Source organism: Schistocerca americana, chromosome 2, assembly GCF_021461395.2.
Source record: "Schistocerca americana isolate TAMUIC-IGC-003095 chromosome 2, iqSchAmer2.1, whole genome shotgun sequence".
In the NCBI taxonomy this organism is placed as follows: Eukaryota; Metazoa; Arthropoda; class Insecta; order Orthoptera; family Acrididae; genus Schistocerca; species Schistocerca americana.
Genome location: NC_060120.1, coordinates 1,024,974,005 through 1,024,990,555, shown reverse-complemented (window position 1 = coordinate 1,024,990,555; position 16,551 = coordinate 1,024,974,005). Strand labels below are relative to the sequence as shown.

The 16,551-nt window shown below is 42.4% G+C and overlaps 1 protein-coding gene across 1 annotated transcript in view; it reads left to right on the top strand.

Moving 5' to 3' along the window:
• LOC124595781 (dehydrogenase/reductase SDR family member 11-like) overlaps positions 1-1,453 on the top strand; it is a 76,528-nt gene extending 75,075 nt beyond the window's left edge. The window contains exon 6 of the mRNA XM_047134667.1: positions 777-1,453. Coding sequence (XP_046990623.1) covers positions 777-818 — 42 coding nt within the window. The 3' untranslated portion in view covers positions 819-1,453. The remainder of the gene's footprint in view (positions 1-776) is intronic.
• The last annotated feature ends 15,098 nt before the right edge of the window (positions 1,454-16,551 follow it).

Sequence of the window (16,551 nt, the reverse complement as noted above, 5' to 3'; positions counted from 1 at the left end):
GGATGTCTACACCTTTGCTTCTAGCTATCCTCAATTTATAACATTTTCACCATTGCTACATCATGATGCATTAAACTTTTCTTCCAACTGAATTCTGGAATGTCCCTTAGCTACTGCCAGGATGTTGGCTCTGTATGCAGAGGAGACCAATTCCCATCCTGCAGTCCTCAAGCTTTTCCAACATTAGGTCGATCACAACATCGCACAAGACAGGGTGATCTAGGTTTTTCGTCCCGTTCGGCAAAGCAAATTTTCTGAGAGAGTATCTCTTTGTTTTTCGCCTTTAGCTTTTGCCATCCTTCATTAACATTTGACTATTCGTAACCTTGCCTTGCCGATTCCCTAGTGTACATTCCAACTTGCGGACTATTTTGACACTGTACACACCATTCTAGATGGACTATGCTGGCGCCCTTGAAAACGGTTGCTGTGTCGCTACGCTCGTGATGTCTTAGTGAACTGTACTTACTAATGTCACAGCGGGAACGGTTTAATGGGCATAAACCAGTATTATGAGGAGAAAACAAGAGGTTCTCGTCTTGGCACTGAAACCATCCATTTCTTAAGCCATCAAATAAAAAAATAAAAAAAGACTTTGGCCAGAATTCTTTCTATACCTTACTTAACTTCTAAACCTGGACTCTTACTGTTTGGATGCCGCCTCGATGTGCAAGAAATTATGGTTCTACATGCGAGTCACTTGACTCTTCTTTTACTACCAAAATACAGTGTTTACCTTGCCTTTGTCTTGTATAGCAAATTTTATTGTGTTGCAGGTTTACGACATCATATTACGGCCTACTGGATCGGCGTTTTAGCTCTAGATGTCATAACTTTTTCTGGTTTCGAGAAGATAAGCATATCCAGAAATTTATAAGCCTCTAGAAGCAACATGCATTTGCTTGTTCATTACACTATTTTTGTTTGGCTGAGTAAGGAAATAAAAGAAGATTCCCTGTGATGTGTAATTCAGAGAATATGTAGAAGAGTGAGACTTTAGTACGTTACGACGTACCTCTCTTAATCAAGGTGGACTGTATATTTTGTAAATTACCGGAGGTGTGACAGATCATTCGTAATTGTAATACAGCAGTATTGAGAATTTGAGAAATGAATCAATCCATAAAAGGATAGTAGTAAGTTTTGACACTGAAACTAATGTACATACTACTTTTGAACTCTCAACAAATTCATAGAACTAACATCATTATACACTCCTAGCAGACATAAAGATATTAACTGCATAAAATAACAAAATGGAAACAGTAGAGAGCTATCAACCTGAAACAGTGTGACACTCGTATTTCATTCTGTAACAAGATGAACTTAGCTATACGTACGTGTGTGTATAAATGTATGTGCATATGAATTACCTTATGTGAAGCAGTTAAGTGTTAAATACGCGTCAAAATAATGCTGTATAGACTGAAATAAAGATAATGTGTACTGTCATTCTCAAAAGACTTCTTTTCTGTGTTAAACAAAATGTGTTTAAAAAAAATTAATGTTTCGTTAAGACTTCCACAAATACAGAGAATTTACACTGACGAAAATCCCAACACCAAGAAGGAGACACACGAGATAAATGAAAGTTGGTTGGCGTGTTTCTACATCTGAAAGACGACGTTGATCCAAATTTTAATGCAGTAATAATAAGAGCGGCGCTATTAGCGTCACTATGAGGGTACAATTCAAGTTTGATCTAAATACTTGTTTTAACAGTCATGAGCGTCAGTTACCATTGAGATTGGACGTAAGGAGTTGATTTTAGTGAAGAATGCCTCTAAGATGACGAAGATGCCATTATCAACAGCTGACTGTCTTTTAATAACGCTACGAGAAGCTGGATGTTCCTTCCGCGATGTCTGCAGGAAGACTTGGTAAGAAACGACCCACTGTACACGACTGCTGGCAGTGGTGGCCACGGGAAGATACGGGAGACTGGGCATTGGAGTGTCACATGGGATTACCGAGAAGGAAGACCATCGTGTTCGTGTATGCCTGTGGCGAATCGTACTGCGCCTGTGGCAGAGATTCCAGTAGCAGTAGCCACCACAGTGACACACCAAACTGTTACAAATCGGTTACTTCAAGGACAGCTCCGAGACAGGCGTGCCGCGGTGTGTGTTCCACTGATCCCAAACAACCACCATCTGCGGCTTCAGTGGTGTCAGGCGAGAGCTCGTTGGCTGTCAGGGTGAAGGCCTGTTGCGTTTTATGATGACAGCTGGTTCTGCTTCGGTGCCAGTGATGACCGTGAGTTGGTTAGAAGGAGGCCACTTGAGCACCTACAGCCATCCTGTCTGTGACCTAGACAAGATGCGATTTACTATGATAGCAGGTTATCCCACGCATCCTGACTGCAAATATGTACGTCAGTCTGTTGATTCGACCTATTGTGCTGCCATTCATGTACAGCATTCCGCGCGGGGGGAGGGGGGGGGGGGTGCTTTCCACCAGGATACTGCTTCCCCATTCACCACTGTTGTATGTTGTAACCCAACACGCTCTACAGACTGTCGACATGTTCCTTTGCCTGCTCTATAGTCACTTCTGTCTCTGATCGGGAGTGTATGGGACAATCAAATGGTTCAAATGGTTCTGAGCACTATGGGACTTCACATCTGAGGTCATCAGCCCCCTAGAACTTGGTACTAATTAAACGTAACTAACCTAAGAACATCACACACATCCGTGCCCGAGGCAGGATTCAAACCTGCGACCGTAGCGGTCGCGCGATTCGAGACTGAAGCGCCTAGAACCGCTCGACCACAGCGGCCAGCATGGGACAATTGAGCACATGTGGCGGTTGTTAATGGAAGCAAGAATAAAGAAAAATCAAGACATGTCCATAGGATTTGCCAAGCTGGAAAAAGCGTTCGACAATGAAAAATTCGGCAAGATGTTCGAAATTCTGAGACAAATACACTGCTGGCCATTAAAATTGTTGCACCAAGAAGAAATGCAGATGATAAACGGGTATTCATTGGACAAATATATGATACTAGAACTGATTACATTTTCAAGTAATTTGGGTGCATAGATCCTGAGAAATCAGTACCCAGAACAACCATCTCTGGCCGTAATAACAGTCTTGATACGCCTAGGCGTTGAGTCAAACAGAGCTTGGATGGCGTGTACAGGTACAGCTGCCCATGCAGCTTCAACACGATACCACAGTTCATCAAGAGTAGTTACTGGCGTATTGTGACGAGCCAGTTGCACGGCCACCATTTACCAGACGTTTTCAATTGGTGAGAGATCTGGAGAATGTGCTGGCCAGGGCAGCAGCCGAAGATTTTCTGTATCCAGAAAGGCCCGTACAGCACCTGCAACATGCGGTCGTGCATAATCCTGTTGAAGTGTAGGGTTTCGCAGGGATCGAATGAAAGGTAGAGCCACGGCTCGTAACACATCTGAAATGTAACGTCCACGGTTCAAAGTACCGCCAATGCGAACAAGAGGTGACCGAGACGTGTAACCAATGGCACCCCATACCATCACGCCGGGTGATATGCCAGTATGGCGATGACGAATACACGCTTCCAATGTGCGTTCACCGCCAGGTCGCCACACTCGGATGCGACCATCATGATGCTGTAAACAGAACCTGGATTCATCCGAAAAAATGACGTTTTGTCATTCGTGCAACCAGGTTCGTCGTTGAGTACACCATCGAGGGCACTCCTGTCTGTGATGCAGCGTCAAGAGTAACCGCAGCCATTGTCACCGAGCTGCTAGTCCATGCTGCTGCAAACGTCGTCGAACTGTTCGTGCAGATGATTGTTGTCTTGCAAACGTCCCCATCTGTTGACTCAGGGATCGAGACGTGGCTGCACGATCCGTTACAGCCATGCAGATATACCTATCATCTCGACTGCTAGTGATACGAGACCGTTGGGATCCAGCACGGCGTTCCGTATTACCCTCCTGAACCCACCGATTCCATATTCTGCTAACAGTCATTGGATCTCGACCTACGCGAGCAGGAATTTCCCGACACGATAAACCGCAATCGCGATAGGCTACAATCTGACGTTTATAAAAGTCGGAAACGTGATGGTACGCATATTTCCTACTTACACGCGGCATCACAACAAAGTTTCACCAGGCAACGCCTTTCAACTGCTGTTTGTGTATGAGAAATCGCTTGGAAACTTTCCTAATGTCAGCACGTTGTAGGTGTCGCCACCGGCGCCAACCTTGTGTGAATGCTACGAAAAGCTAATCATTTGCATATCACAGCATCTTCTTCCTGTCGGTTAAATTTCGCGTCTGTAGCACGCCATCTTCGTGCTGTAGCAATTTTAATGGCCAGTGGTGTAGATGTAAAGTGTAGGGAGGGATGGTTAATATACTATGGATAGAAGAGCCAAGAGGGAATATTACAAGTCAACGAGCAAGAATGAAGTGCTCGGATTACAAAGGGTGTAAGACAGGTATGTAGTCTTTCGCTCCAACTGTTCAGACTGTACATCGAAGAAGCAATGATGGAAATAAAAGGAAGATTCAGGTGTGCGATTAAAATTCAAGGTGAAAGGATGTTAAAGATACGATACGTTGATGTCATTGCCATCGTGAGTGAAAGTGAAGAAGAGTTATATGATCTTGTGAAAGGAATGGTCTAATGAGTGCAGAGTATGGACTGAGAGTAAATCAAAGAAAGACGAAAGAAACGAGAAGTAGGAGAAATCAGAACAGCGAGAAATATAACATGAGGACTGATGATCACAAAGTAGATGAAATTAAGGAATTCTGCTACCTGGACAGTAAAATAACCAATGACGGATGGAGCAAGGAGGACATCAAAAGCAGACCAGCACTGACAAAAAGGGCATTACTGTCCAAGAGAAATCTGTTAGTATCAAATAAAGGCTATAATTTGAGGAAGTAATTTCTGAGAATGTACGTCTGGAGCACAGCATTGTATGGTAGTGAAACAAGGACTGTGGGAAAACCGGAACAGAAGAGAATCGAAGCATTTGGGATGTGGTGCTACAGACGAATATTGAAAATTAGGTGGGCTACTAGGGTAAGGAATGAGGAGGATCTGTGCAGAATCGGAAAGGAATAAGTGGAAAACACTGATAAGGAGAAGGAACATGATGATAGGACATATGTTAAGACATGAGCGAATGACTTCCATGGTACTAGAGGGAGCTGTAGAGGGCAAAAACTGAAGACGAAGATAGAGCCTGGAATGCATCAGCAAATATTTGAGGATTTAGGTTGCAACTGCTACTCTGAGATAAAGAGGTTGGCACAGGAAAGGAATTCGTGGAGGACTGCATCAAACCAGTCAGAAGACTGATGTATAAAAAAATAAAATAAAATAAAGAAACGTCATGGGACGACAAGTCCAGCGCCACCCGCAATCAGAATTAACAGTCCCTGTATTGATCGACGAATTGCTACAGGCGTGGAAATCAATCACACAAACTGACATCCGGTACCTGTACGACAGAACGCATGCATGTTTGCATTCTTGCATTCAAAATTCTGGCGGTTACACCATTTATTAGCGTACCAGCATATCACATTTACAATGGATTTTCTCGCGCTTACTTAAACCTGTGATTTTGCAACGTTAATAATTTAACTGTGTTACGTAGACAAATGTGTCCCAGAAGTTTGACTACTCTACATTAATTATATCTTGGTGTTGGGATTTTTTTCCGTCAGTACGTAAGCTGATTACCCGTCTGCACTAATATTATGATATTCGTAGACAACAGGGAAGTTTGGCTGAAATTCTTCCAGGCTTTCCAGAGCTGTGCTGAAACATTCACACAAACCAACATTCATGTGTTCATAGGATCAAAGGAGTACCTTCGGAATTATCTATTTATTTATTTTATTTATTTATTTAACCTGGCAAGATTAGGGCCATCAGGCCCTCTCTTACATCTAACCAGGCATTCTACTTATTTTAGTAGGCATGTTAAACTACATCTAGTACAAAAAGTGAAATAAACAATTAGAAAGGCACACCTGGAAAAATACATACATATAGAGTTTATGTTCGTAGATCGTAAGTACTGTTATAATTAGACATTATTGAAGAGACAGATTTTAGATAGGAGTGCTAGCAGCAGGGAGTATGAGGGAGACTCATGGTGAAGGGAGGAGAAGAATAGAGAAACATGATGAAACATAATTAAGGAAATATAAAGGAAAAGAAGATTGCGTGGCTAATAGAGATAGATGAAGAGGAAGGCATCTCAGGAGCAAGATAGGAGACGCTAGCTTTGCCATTTGACAGATGAGAGGATTGGCCTTGTACATTAATTTTGTGGAGAACGTTATGAGGACGATAGTAGGAAATGCTTCAACTTCTTCTTAAAAACAGCAGGAGATTGAATTTTGCACAAAGTGATGGGCAGTTTGTTCCAGAGGCGGACAGCAGCAACTGAGGAGGAGTTTGCAAGAGTTTTTGTTTTGTGAGTGGGAACAGTTAGGATACCAAATAAGAGTAACCCCGTGTTTCGATTATGATGGCATGACAGGTTTTTAATCTCTGAAGCAAGGTACTGGGGTGCTTGCGCGACGAGGAGTCGGTGAAGTAGACACAGAGTGCGGTAGTCATGCAATTTGTCGGGCTGCAGCCACCCTAGCTCGGAGTATGAAGCACTAACATGATCATATCGGCGAATGTTGCAGGTGTAACGCACACAGGCATTCATGGTTAGTTCTAGCCGTCTTTTGTTTTCACTACTCATGCCTTGTTGAATAACATCACAATAGTGGAGGTTCGGTAGAACGAGTGCTTGCACGAGCTGGCGTTTCAAGTACTGTGGAAATATGTTCCGAAACTTTTTGAGAGCATAGAGACAAGCAGACGTCTTTCGGCACACTGCGACTGTATTCTCCGCCCAGTTGAGATGCTCATCCAAAGTTACACCCAAGTTCTTAACTGTTTTCTGATATGGTATTGGAGTACCGTCTAGCAGAATAGGAGGTAGCCGTTCGCGGAAATCTGAATTTATTAATTTCTGATGGGCTATTAAGATTACTTGCGTCTTTTTTGCATTTAATTTAAGCCCCAGGTTTTTCGCCCATGTAACTACTGAAGACAGATCATCATTCATCTGAGCGATTGCAGTGTTTATATCTTCAGGTCTGACGCTTAGGTAGAGCTGGAGGTCGTCAGCATTGAAATGATATTTACAGGAGGACAGAACCGACGAAATATCGTTGACATATAAAGAAAACAAAAGTGGTCCTAAGACTGATCCTTGTGGCACTCCCGAGGAAACATGTTTCCAGGAAGATTTTTCATTTCCGCAGACAACACATTGCTGTCTGTCTTTTAAGTAGCTTTCAAAACATGTCATTGCACTATCAGAGAAATTAAGCTGTTGCATTTTTCTGAGCAAAATGTCAAAGTTAACAAGTGTCAAAAGCTTTGCTGAAGTCCAGTAGCGTCAATATTGTTGCCTTTCGATTGTCGATGGCATATTTCAGGTCATCAGTTACTTTAATTAGAGCAGTGTTTGTGCTGTGATTTTTACGGAAACTGGATTGAAATTTGTCATATAGGCTGAATTCATGCAAGTGTTCAGTGATTTGGTCATGAACAATATATTCAAGTGCTTCGGAAACAGCAGGCAGTATGCTAATTGGTTGGTAATCACTAGGCAGTTGCGGGTTTTTGATCTTAGGGATGGGTCGAATTATGCTTCTTTTCCATGCAGTGGGGTATATTCCGTTCACGAGGGAAAAACTAAATATGTCAGTTAAGACAGGTACTAAGATATCGGAAACATTCTTAATCATGGTTATATTGATACTGTCGTTGCCTATTGCATCAGAAGAGATTCTCATAATTGCTTTTCTTGCTGTATTTGTTGTTACATGTTTTAGATGGAAGGTATCGTTGTTAGTTATCCTGTTTGGGGATTCTTGTGGACGGTAATTATCAGCCGTGCGGGTATTCAGAGGTGCAGAGAAGAATTCATTTAATTCGTTAGCTGACACATGAAAAGTAGTTTCCGATTTTGCCTTTCCGACCCCCAAACTACGGAGATTCTTCCATAGAGTCGAGGGCGTCAGATCGCTGCGTACAAGGGAGCGAGCGTGCCTGATTTTAGCATTGCGAATGCATTGTTTCACTCTGTTCCGTAGCTTTCTATATTCTTCGAAACGCTCGGGTTTCGGATCTGCCTTGAAACGCCTGTGGGCTGCATCCCTATTAGTCATAATTCGACGTAATTCAGTTGTCAGCCATGGAGCAGGAGATTTTCTTACACGGATTGTGCGTACAGGTGCATGTTTGTCATAGAGGTCAGTGAGTTTATCACCAAGTTCATTAATTTTGCCATCGATTGTAGGTTCTCTGATTATTTGATGCCGTGAGATTTCTGAGCAATCGACTGTTAGAGCGTCAAGGTCAATACGTTTCATGTTCCTGCAAGTTATGTAACGCGATTTGATCCTTGGGGGATGCACAGAGTAGGTCAGGAATATTACATCATGTGCTGAGAGGCCAGGGGCCGATGTTTGACCAACATATTTTACTTTGTCAGTCTGTTTCGTTGCGATTACGTCTATAAGAGCATGACTGTGCGCCGTATGGTGTGTAGGTTGTAATGGAAGAATGTTCATGCTATTGCAGCTAAACAGTCTTCTTAGGTTTACTGCGGAGGGAGTGTCTCTTAGGAGGTCTATGTTCAAGTCACCCATTACGATGACATGTTCGTATTGACACTGAAGTGAATGTAATTCCGACTGGAAGGGACTCATTGAGCTTATTTTTGGCGGCTTGTACACGATGCCAGTCAAGAACTTCCAACTTTGTATATTTATTTCAATGAACATGAATTCAGCCTCTTTTCCATCAGCAGGGTTTGACGCACATAAGACTTTCGCTTTGAGATCTGTTCGTATACACACGCCGACCCCGCCACCTCGCTTTCTTGATCTGTCTGCCCTAAGAAATGTGTACCCTGGGAGATGAATAGACGCAGAGGATATGTGTGGTTTTAACCACGTTTCGGATAAGAGGATTACGTGGTAGTTTAGTTGGTTGAAGAGGAGGCTAAGTTCTTCGTAATGTGCAGGTAAAGACTGGATGTTGCAGTGAGCTGCTAAAAGCTGTGACGCGTTCCCCTGAGCAGCCTGGAGTAGGGTGGCAGACTGGTTTGTCCCTTTGTTGGGCACTACCTACTGCGAGGGGCACAGGCCGGTGCTTCTGCCAAGTGACATAACACAGGGGTGGCCGAGATTTTGCGCGCCCTGTTTGTGACTCCGCGAGTGCCGAAAGAAAGGCGACTGCAAGAGATTTCCTGAGGTTGCAGGAGTATGGAAAATGGATTAGTGGTATTCGGTGCAAGGAGCATACGATCAAAATAGTGACGGCTGTGTGTCACTGTGTATCCTATGTCGTAAGAGGAGAAATGTAATTAGCATATTTGAAACAGCTTAGGGTGGAAATAAGGGAAAGGGGAGTGATTTAAGAGGCCGATGCTACCAGCAGAGAGAAGTAAGCTTAATAATTAATAGATTATCGTAGGAAGCTAGAATTAAATCGAAATTTACTAAAGTGATACTGGTAGTGATTATCGTAGGAAGCTACAATTAGATTGAAATTTGCTAAAGTGATACTGATAGTGATTTTTGTTATGAACAACTTAAACCGAAGAGATGGGTGATTAATGAACTAAAGGAGAGACTAATAATTGCAATAGAACTATTACAGAATGGAAGAGAATAAACTGAGAAAATGAAAAAAGTATTAGCAGTAACTAAAATTAAGAAATGGTTAGAGCTACAGATACAAAAAAACAGTAAAAAGTTAATACAGTTACAAAAACAATTAGTTGAAGGTACAAATATGGGTATAATTAAAAAGTTAATACAATTGCAAGACTATATCTGAACAAAAGCAAAACAAGGATAATGGAATGTAGCCTAATTAAGTCGGGTGATGCTGAGGGAATTAGATTAGGAAATGAGGCACTTAAAGTAGTAAAGGAGTTTTGCTATTTGGGGAGCAAAATAACTGATGATGGTCGAAGTAGAGAGGATATAAAATGTAGGCTGGCAATGGCAAGGAAAGCGTTTCTGAAGAAGAGAAATTTGTTAACATCCAATATTGATTTAAGTGTCAGGAAGTCATTTCTGAAAGTATTCGTATGGAGTGTAGCCATGTATGGAAGTGAAACATGGACGATAAATAGTTTGGACAAGAAGAGAATAGAAGCTTTCGAAATGTGGTGCTACAGAAGAATGCTGAAGTTTAGATGGGTAGATCACATAACCAATGAGGAAGTATTGAATAGGATTGGGGAGAAGAGAAGTTTGTGGCACAACTTGACCAGAAGAAGGGATCGGTTGGTAGGACATGTTCTGAGGCATCAAGGGATCACCAATTTAGTATTGGAGGGCAGCGTGGAGGGTAAAAATCGTAGAGGGAGACCAAGAGATGAATACACTGCAGTAGGTACTGGGAGATGAAAAAGCTTGCACAGGATAGAGTAGCATGGAGAGCTGCATCAAACCAGTCTCAGGACTGAAGACCACAACAACAACAATCTGAGTATAGGGCTGTTACAATTTGCAAATGGTGTTAAGTTTGCGGAATGATTACTCTGCCATCCTGAGTCCACACATTCTGAAGAGCGAAACGGGATATGGCACTGTTTAAAATCTTTAGCCGTTCGTGTGTCAGATCTTCCCTTATTGTAAGCCCTGTCCTTGCTAACTTCTTCTTCTGGGTAAAGATCTCCGCCCTTTTTCGGTATGAGACAAATTTAATTATTATTGGACGAGGTTTGGTAGCACCTGGTAGTTTTCGTCCCACCCGATGGCTCCTGTCAATGTCTGCCTTAGTCACTTCAACGCCTAATTTTTCACGCGCAACCTGTATAAGCAGGTTGTCTGTGTCTTCTTCCTTATTTTCTGCTACTCCAAACAGTCGTAGACTATTTCGCCTTTGGTACTGTTCTAGCTCGTCTGTTGCGGCAGATAGTTTCACTTCCAACTCTCGTGCCTTTTTCTCGTATTCAGACACAGACTTTTGTAGTGCTGTAATTTCGGCAGTATTGGCCTCAACAGTTTCACGCATTTTGGCCAATACTGCTGCCGTTACTGTATCTGATATAGTGCCTGCTATCAGATCGAGATCGTCTTTATCGCGAAGCGCAGCATTTACCTCAGAGCGGACCAGCTCCGCTAGACCGGGAGCCGCGGCCGCACCTTCCGCCAGGAGCAGACCCGCTGCACCTGCTGCTTCCCCGCTGCTGGACGCGCTGCTGTTGACTCTTCTGTCTACCATTTTCTCGAAGATATTGTCGGAGCACAGAAAAAAATAGCACTACTGCACAGAACACTGTTGTTTACTCAATTTCCACTGGTACTAGGCAACACCACCTGCGAGAACACCTTCGAATTCAACTAAATTTCGCGAGCCGAACTTAACACGTGTTACACTGCAGCCGCCATGACACAAACAAAAGTCATTATGTGACTGGCTCCAGGAATATTTGACTAATAAACCCAGTATATATAACTGGGCGGCGAATGTTCTATAGAAATAAAACTGACACTTTGTGTGCGCCATGAAGCAAAATAGGAATCTTAGTATTCTCACTATACAAAAATGATTCATGACAGCGGATCAACCGTCGAGCCATACGACATTATCGTCATTAGCAGCACTACAAGAATGTTTTCTGACGGTGCTATTGTGTGCAGGAATGTCGTTGGATGACCATGAAGGATTGCAGAAACATCTGGACAAAATTTCCACTAGGTGTGATGAATGATAGCTCTCTTGTGTGATAAATGTGAAGTTGTGGCAATAAGGAGAAAGAACTTGTTATTACATTACAGGGATATTCAAAAAGAAGGAATAGATTTCAAATATTTATTGCTCGCAAACTACAAAAGATAGAAATAAAATTCTAACGTTCCTGGAAAGAGAAACGTTCTAATTTTGATGCACTCAATTTGAGTGCCATGTATAACACGACAAATATCAAAACGGTGGCTCATTTCCTGCCACCACGAAGCAAATGATCTGTCGTTATCGAATTCACAGCTTCAACAATTCGATACCACAAACTTTCAAGAGTGTCAGACATAGGGCGGATAACATGCTGTTTTTTACGTAACCCCATAGTTAAAACTGACAAGGTGAGAGGCCTGAAGATCTGGGAGGCCACCGGTGATGAAGTTCATCTTCTCTTGCTCCTCTTCCAATCGAACGTCCTGCAATGGTGTCATTCAGGTAACGTCGGAAGTGCTTAGAGAAATCCTCTAATAAAGCAGACGGGTGGTACATTGCAAGCCTTTACGATACGGAGGACTTACCTCATGACGCTATAGAAGAAGAAATGGGAGCTGATATTGAAGGCCTAGAGGATCCACTGTTAAGGAGTTAAACAGAGATCTGGATGACTTGCGATTAAATAAGGGGGAAGCATAAACCACAATCCTTCGGAATTCCTAAAGGCATTGAGCGAAATGGCAACGAAGCGAGTATTCGGCCGGCCGCTGTGGGAGAGCGGTTCTAGGCGCTTCAGTCCGGAACTGCGCTGCTGCTATGGTAGCAGGTTTGAATCCTGCCTCGGGCATGGATGTGTGTGACGTTCTTAGGTTAGTTAACTTTAAGTAGTTCTAAGTCTAGGAGACTGATGACCTCAGATGTTAAGTGTGGTGTCACCGCCAGACACCACACTTGCTAGGTGGTAGCCTTTAAATCGGCCGCGGTCCGTTGGTATACGTCGGACCCGCGTGTCGCCACTGTCAGTGATTGCAGACCGAGCGCCACCACACGGCAGGTCTAGAGAGACTTACTAGCACTCGCCCCAGTTGTACAGCCGACTTTGCTAGCGATGCTACACTGAAAAATACGCTCTCATTTGCCGAGACGATAGTTAGCATAGCCTTCAGCTACGTCATTTGCTACGACCTAGCAAGGCGCCATTACCAGTTTATATATACTTTGGTATCATCAAGAGCGATGTTCTCCAATTACGGATTAAAGTTAAGTATTACAAGATTTTCGTACTTTATTGCAATTCTCAAGACATTGTCCTGTTGCAGACCTCGCGCCAGCCTGCGTGAGCTTAAGCGCGTGCCTTTCGGCTTCCTCTCATAGTGACTTGGCTGTCTTGCCAACTCACAACATTAAGTGCCATAGTGCTTAGAGCCATTTCAACAATTTTCGAGTATTCAAATTGGTTTGTTGACGCTATGAGTCTGGAGACATACCATCAGACTTCCGAAAAAATATGACCCACACAATCTCGAAGAGCGAGAACTATCGCGCAATTAGAATACCAGCTCATACGTCCAAGTTGCTGACAAATATAATGTACAAAAATAGGGAAAAAACTGACGATTTATTACATCACGACCATTTGGCTCTAAGAGAAAGACATCAGAGAGGCGGTTCTGATGTTGCTTTTAATAACTGAGGCACGAGTTAAGAATAATCTAGACATTGTAATAGGATTTGTCGACCTAGAAAAAGCGATCGATAGTGTAAAATGGTGTAAGATGTTCGAAATTCCGAGAAACATAGATGTAAGCTATAGGGGAAGATGGGCAATGTACGACGTGTACAAGAACCGGTAAGTAACAATAAATATAGCAGACCAAGAACGAAAATAATCTGTTTCAATTTACGTTTCATAATTGTTAATCACACGTTTGTGATCAGAATTAATTCTTGATTGTTCATTGTTTATGAGTAAGTTCAGAATATACTAACGTTACTGAAGTTTTGTTCTGGTACAGTCACAAATATTTTGATACTCGCGTGTACGTAAACCCTGTGAGCAAGCAACGTTTTCCATTCGTTAGCGACACCTGTAAAAGTGTTTTCGACCGATTCTTCAGGATATTCAAACCACATTACAATAACAAATGTGTTAAAACGCGATTTACTTTACAGAACGACACTTTAATTGCTCAAATGGGTCCCACCACACGCTGATCGCCTCGTGTCCATGCTGGTATAAATGACAAGGTCCAGCGACAGTGCCTCAGATTAAAATTGCAAGAACTGGCGCGCTACGTGGATTTTCACATACTGCGTAAGATGGGGTGAGAGTACGCTTACATAAATATTTAGTTTCTGAAAATACTGCCAAAACTGTCGATACGTAACACGTTAAGTACGAAGGTAGGAGTAAAAGGAGTGACAGAAGTGTAGATATTGCGTATTAAAGCGTGATGATACAACTATTCATTGCCTCAACGGTGTAAGGCACAACTGCTTTTCATCATAAACTGTTGAATCATGAATCGACAGATAAACAGTAATTATTCTGCAAAAGATCAGTGCAGTTTACCAGAAATGATTTTTACATTTTACGGTGCTTTAAAATAGGCACTGTTAAAAAGAAATGCATCTGCCTGGATAATATAACGTTTAGCTGTCGTCAATAGTCTATAACAAGGAATAATCCTTGATGCAGACAATGTACTATAAATTAAAGTAGTTTGAAACTGCTTGGTGCGTTACAGAAAGAGCTGTAAGTATACCAAAGGTTAAAAAGTTTCTTGCATTGTTTCAATTACACTTGCATGCCTTTTATGCTTTTCTTAGGCTAACCAGGTTGCAAAGAGAAAAAACCGGGACAGTTTTGTTTATACTTCATACCTAACTTCATCACTACACTTACGTTTATTTTTGCTGTCAGTCATCCGTACCCTCATGAACCATGGACCTTGCCTTTGGTGGGGAGGCTTGCGTGCCTCAGCGATACAGATGGCCGTACCGTAGGTGCAACCACAATGGAGGGGTATCTGTTGAGAGGCCAGACAAACGTGTGGTTCCTGAAGAGGGGCAGCAGCCTTTTCAGTTGCTGCAGGGGCAGCAGTCTGGATGATTGACTGATCTGGCCTTGCAACACTAACCAAATCGGCCCTGCTGTGCTGGTACTGCGAACGGCTGAAAGCAAGGGGAAACTACAGCCGTAATTTTTCCCGAGGGCATGCAGCTTTACTGTATAGTTAAATGATGATGGCGTCCTCTTGGGTAAAATATTTCGGAGCTAAAATAGTCCCCCATTCGGATCTCCGGGCGGGGACTACTCAGGAGGACGTCGTTATCAGGAGAAAGAAAACTGGCGTTCTGCGGATCGGAGCGTGGAATATCAGACCCCTTAATCGGGAAGGTAGGTTAGACAATTTAAAAAGGGAAATGGATAGGTTGAAGTTAGATATAGTGGGAATTAGTGAAGTTCGGTGGCAGGTGAATACAGGGTTATAAATACAAAATCAAATAGGGGTAGTGCAGGAGTAGGTTTAATAATGAATAAAAAAATAGGAGTGCGGGTAAGCTACTACAAACAGCACAGTAAACGCATTATTGTGGCCAAGATAGACACGAAGCCCACATCTACTACAGTAGTACAAGTTTATATGCCAACTAGCTCTGCAGATGATGAAGAAATTGATGAAACGTATAATGAGATAAAAGAAATTATTCAGGTAGTGAAGGGAGACGAAAATTTAATAGTCATGGGTGACTGGAATTCGGGAGTAGGAAAAGGGAGAGAAGGAAACATAGTAGGTAAATATGGATTGGGGGAGAGAAGTGAAATAGGAAGCTGTCTGGTAGAATTTTGCACAAAGCATAACTTAATCATAGCTAACACTTGGTTCAAGAATCATAAAAGAAGGTTGTATACATGGAAGAATCTTGGAGAAACTAGAAGGTATCAGATAGATTATATAATGGTAAGACAGAGACTTAGGAACCAGGTTTTAAATTGTAAGACATTTCCAGGGGCAGATGTGGACTCTGACCACAATCTATTGGTTATGAACTGTAGATTAAAACTGAAGAAACTGCAAAAAAGTGGGAATTTAAGGAGATGGGACCTGGATAAACTGAAAGAACTAGTGGTTGTACAGAGTTTCAGAGAGAGCATAAGGGAACAATTGACAGGAATGGGGGAAGAAATAAAGTAGAAGAAGAATGGGTAGCTCTGAGGGACGAATTAGTGATGGCAGCAGAGGATCAAGTAGGTAAAAAGTCGAAAGCTAGTAGAAATCCTTGGGTAACAGAAGAAATATTGAATTTAATTGATGAAAGGAGAAAATATAAAAACGCAGTAAATGAAGCAGGCAAAAGGGAATACAAACGTCTAAAAATGAGATCGACAGGGAGTGCAAAATGGCTAAGCAGGCATGGCTAGAGGACAAATGTAAGGATGTAGCGGCTTATCTCACTAGGGGTAAGATAGATACTGCCTACAGGAAAATTAAAGAGACCTTTGGAGAAAAGAGAACCACTTGTATGAATATCAAGAGCTCAGATGGAAACCCAGTTCTAAGCAAAGAAGGGAAAGCAGAAAGGTGGAAGGAGCATATAGAGGGTCTATACAAGGGCGATGTACTTGAGGACAATGTTATGGAAATGGAAGAGGATGTAGATGAAGATGAAATGGGAGATACCATACTGCGTGAAGAGTTAGTCAGAGCACAAAAGACCTGTGTCGAAACAAGGCCCCAGGAGTAGACAACATTCCATTGGAACTACTGACGGCCTTGGGAGAGCCAGTCCTGACAAAACTCTACCATCTGGTGAGCAAG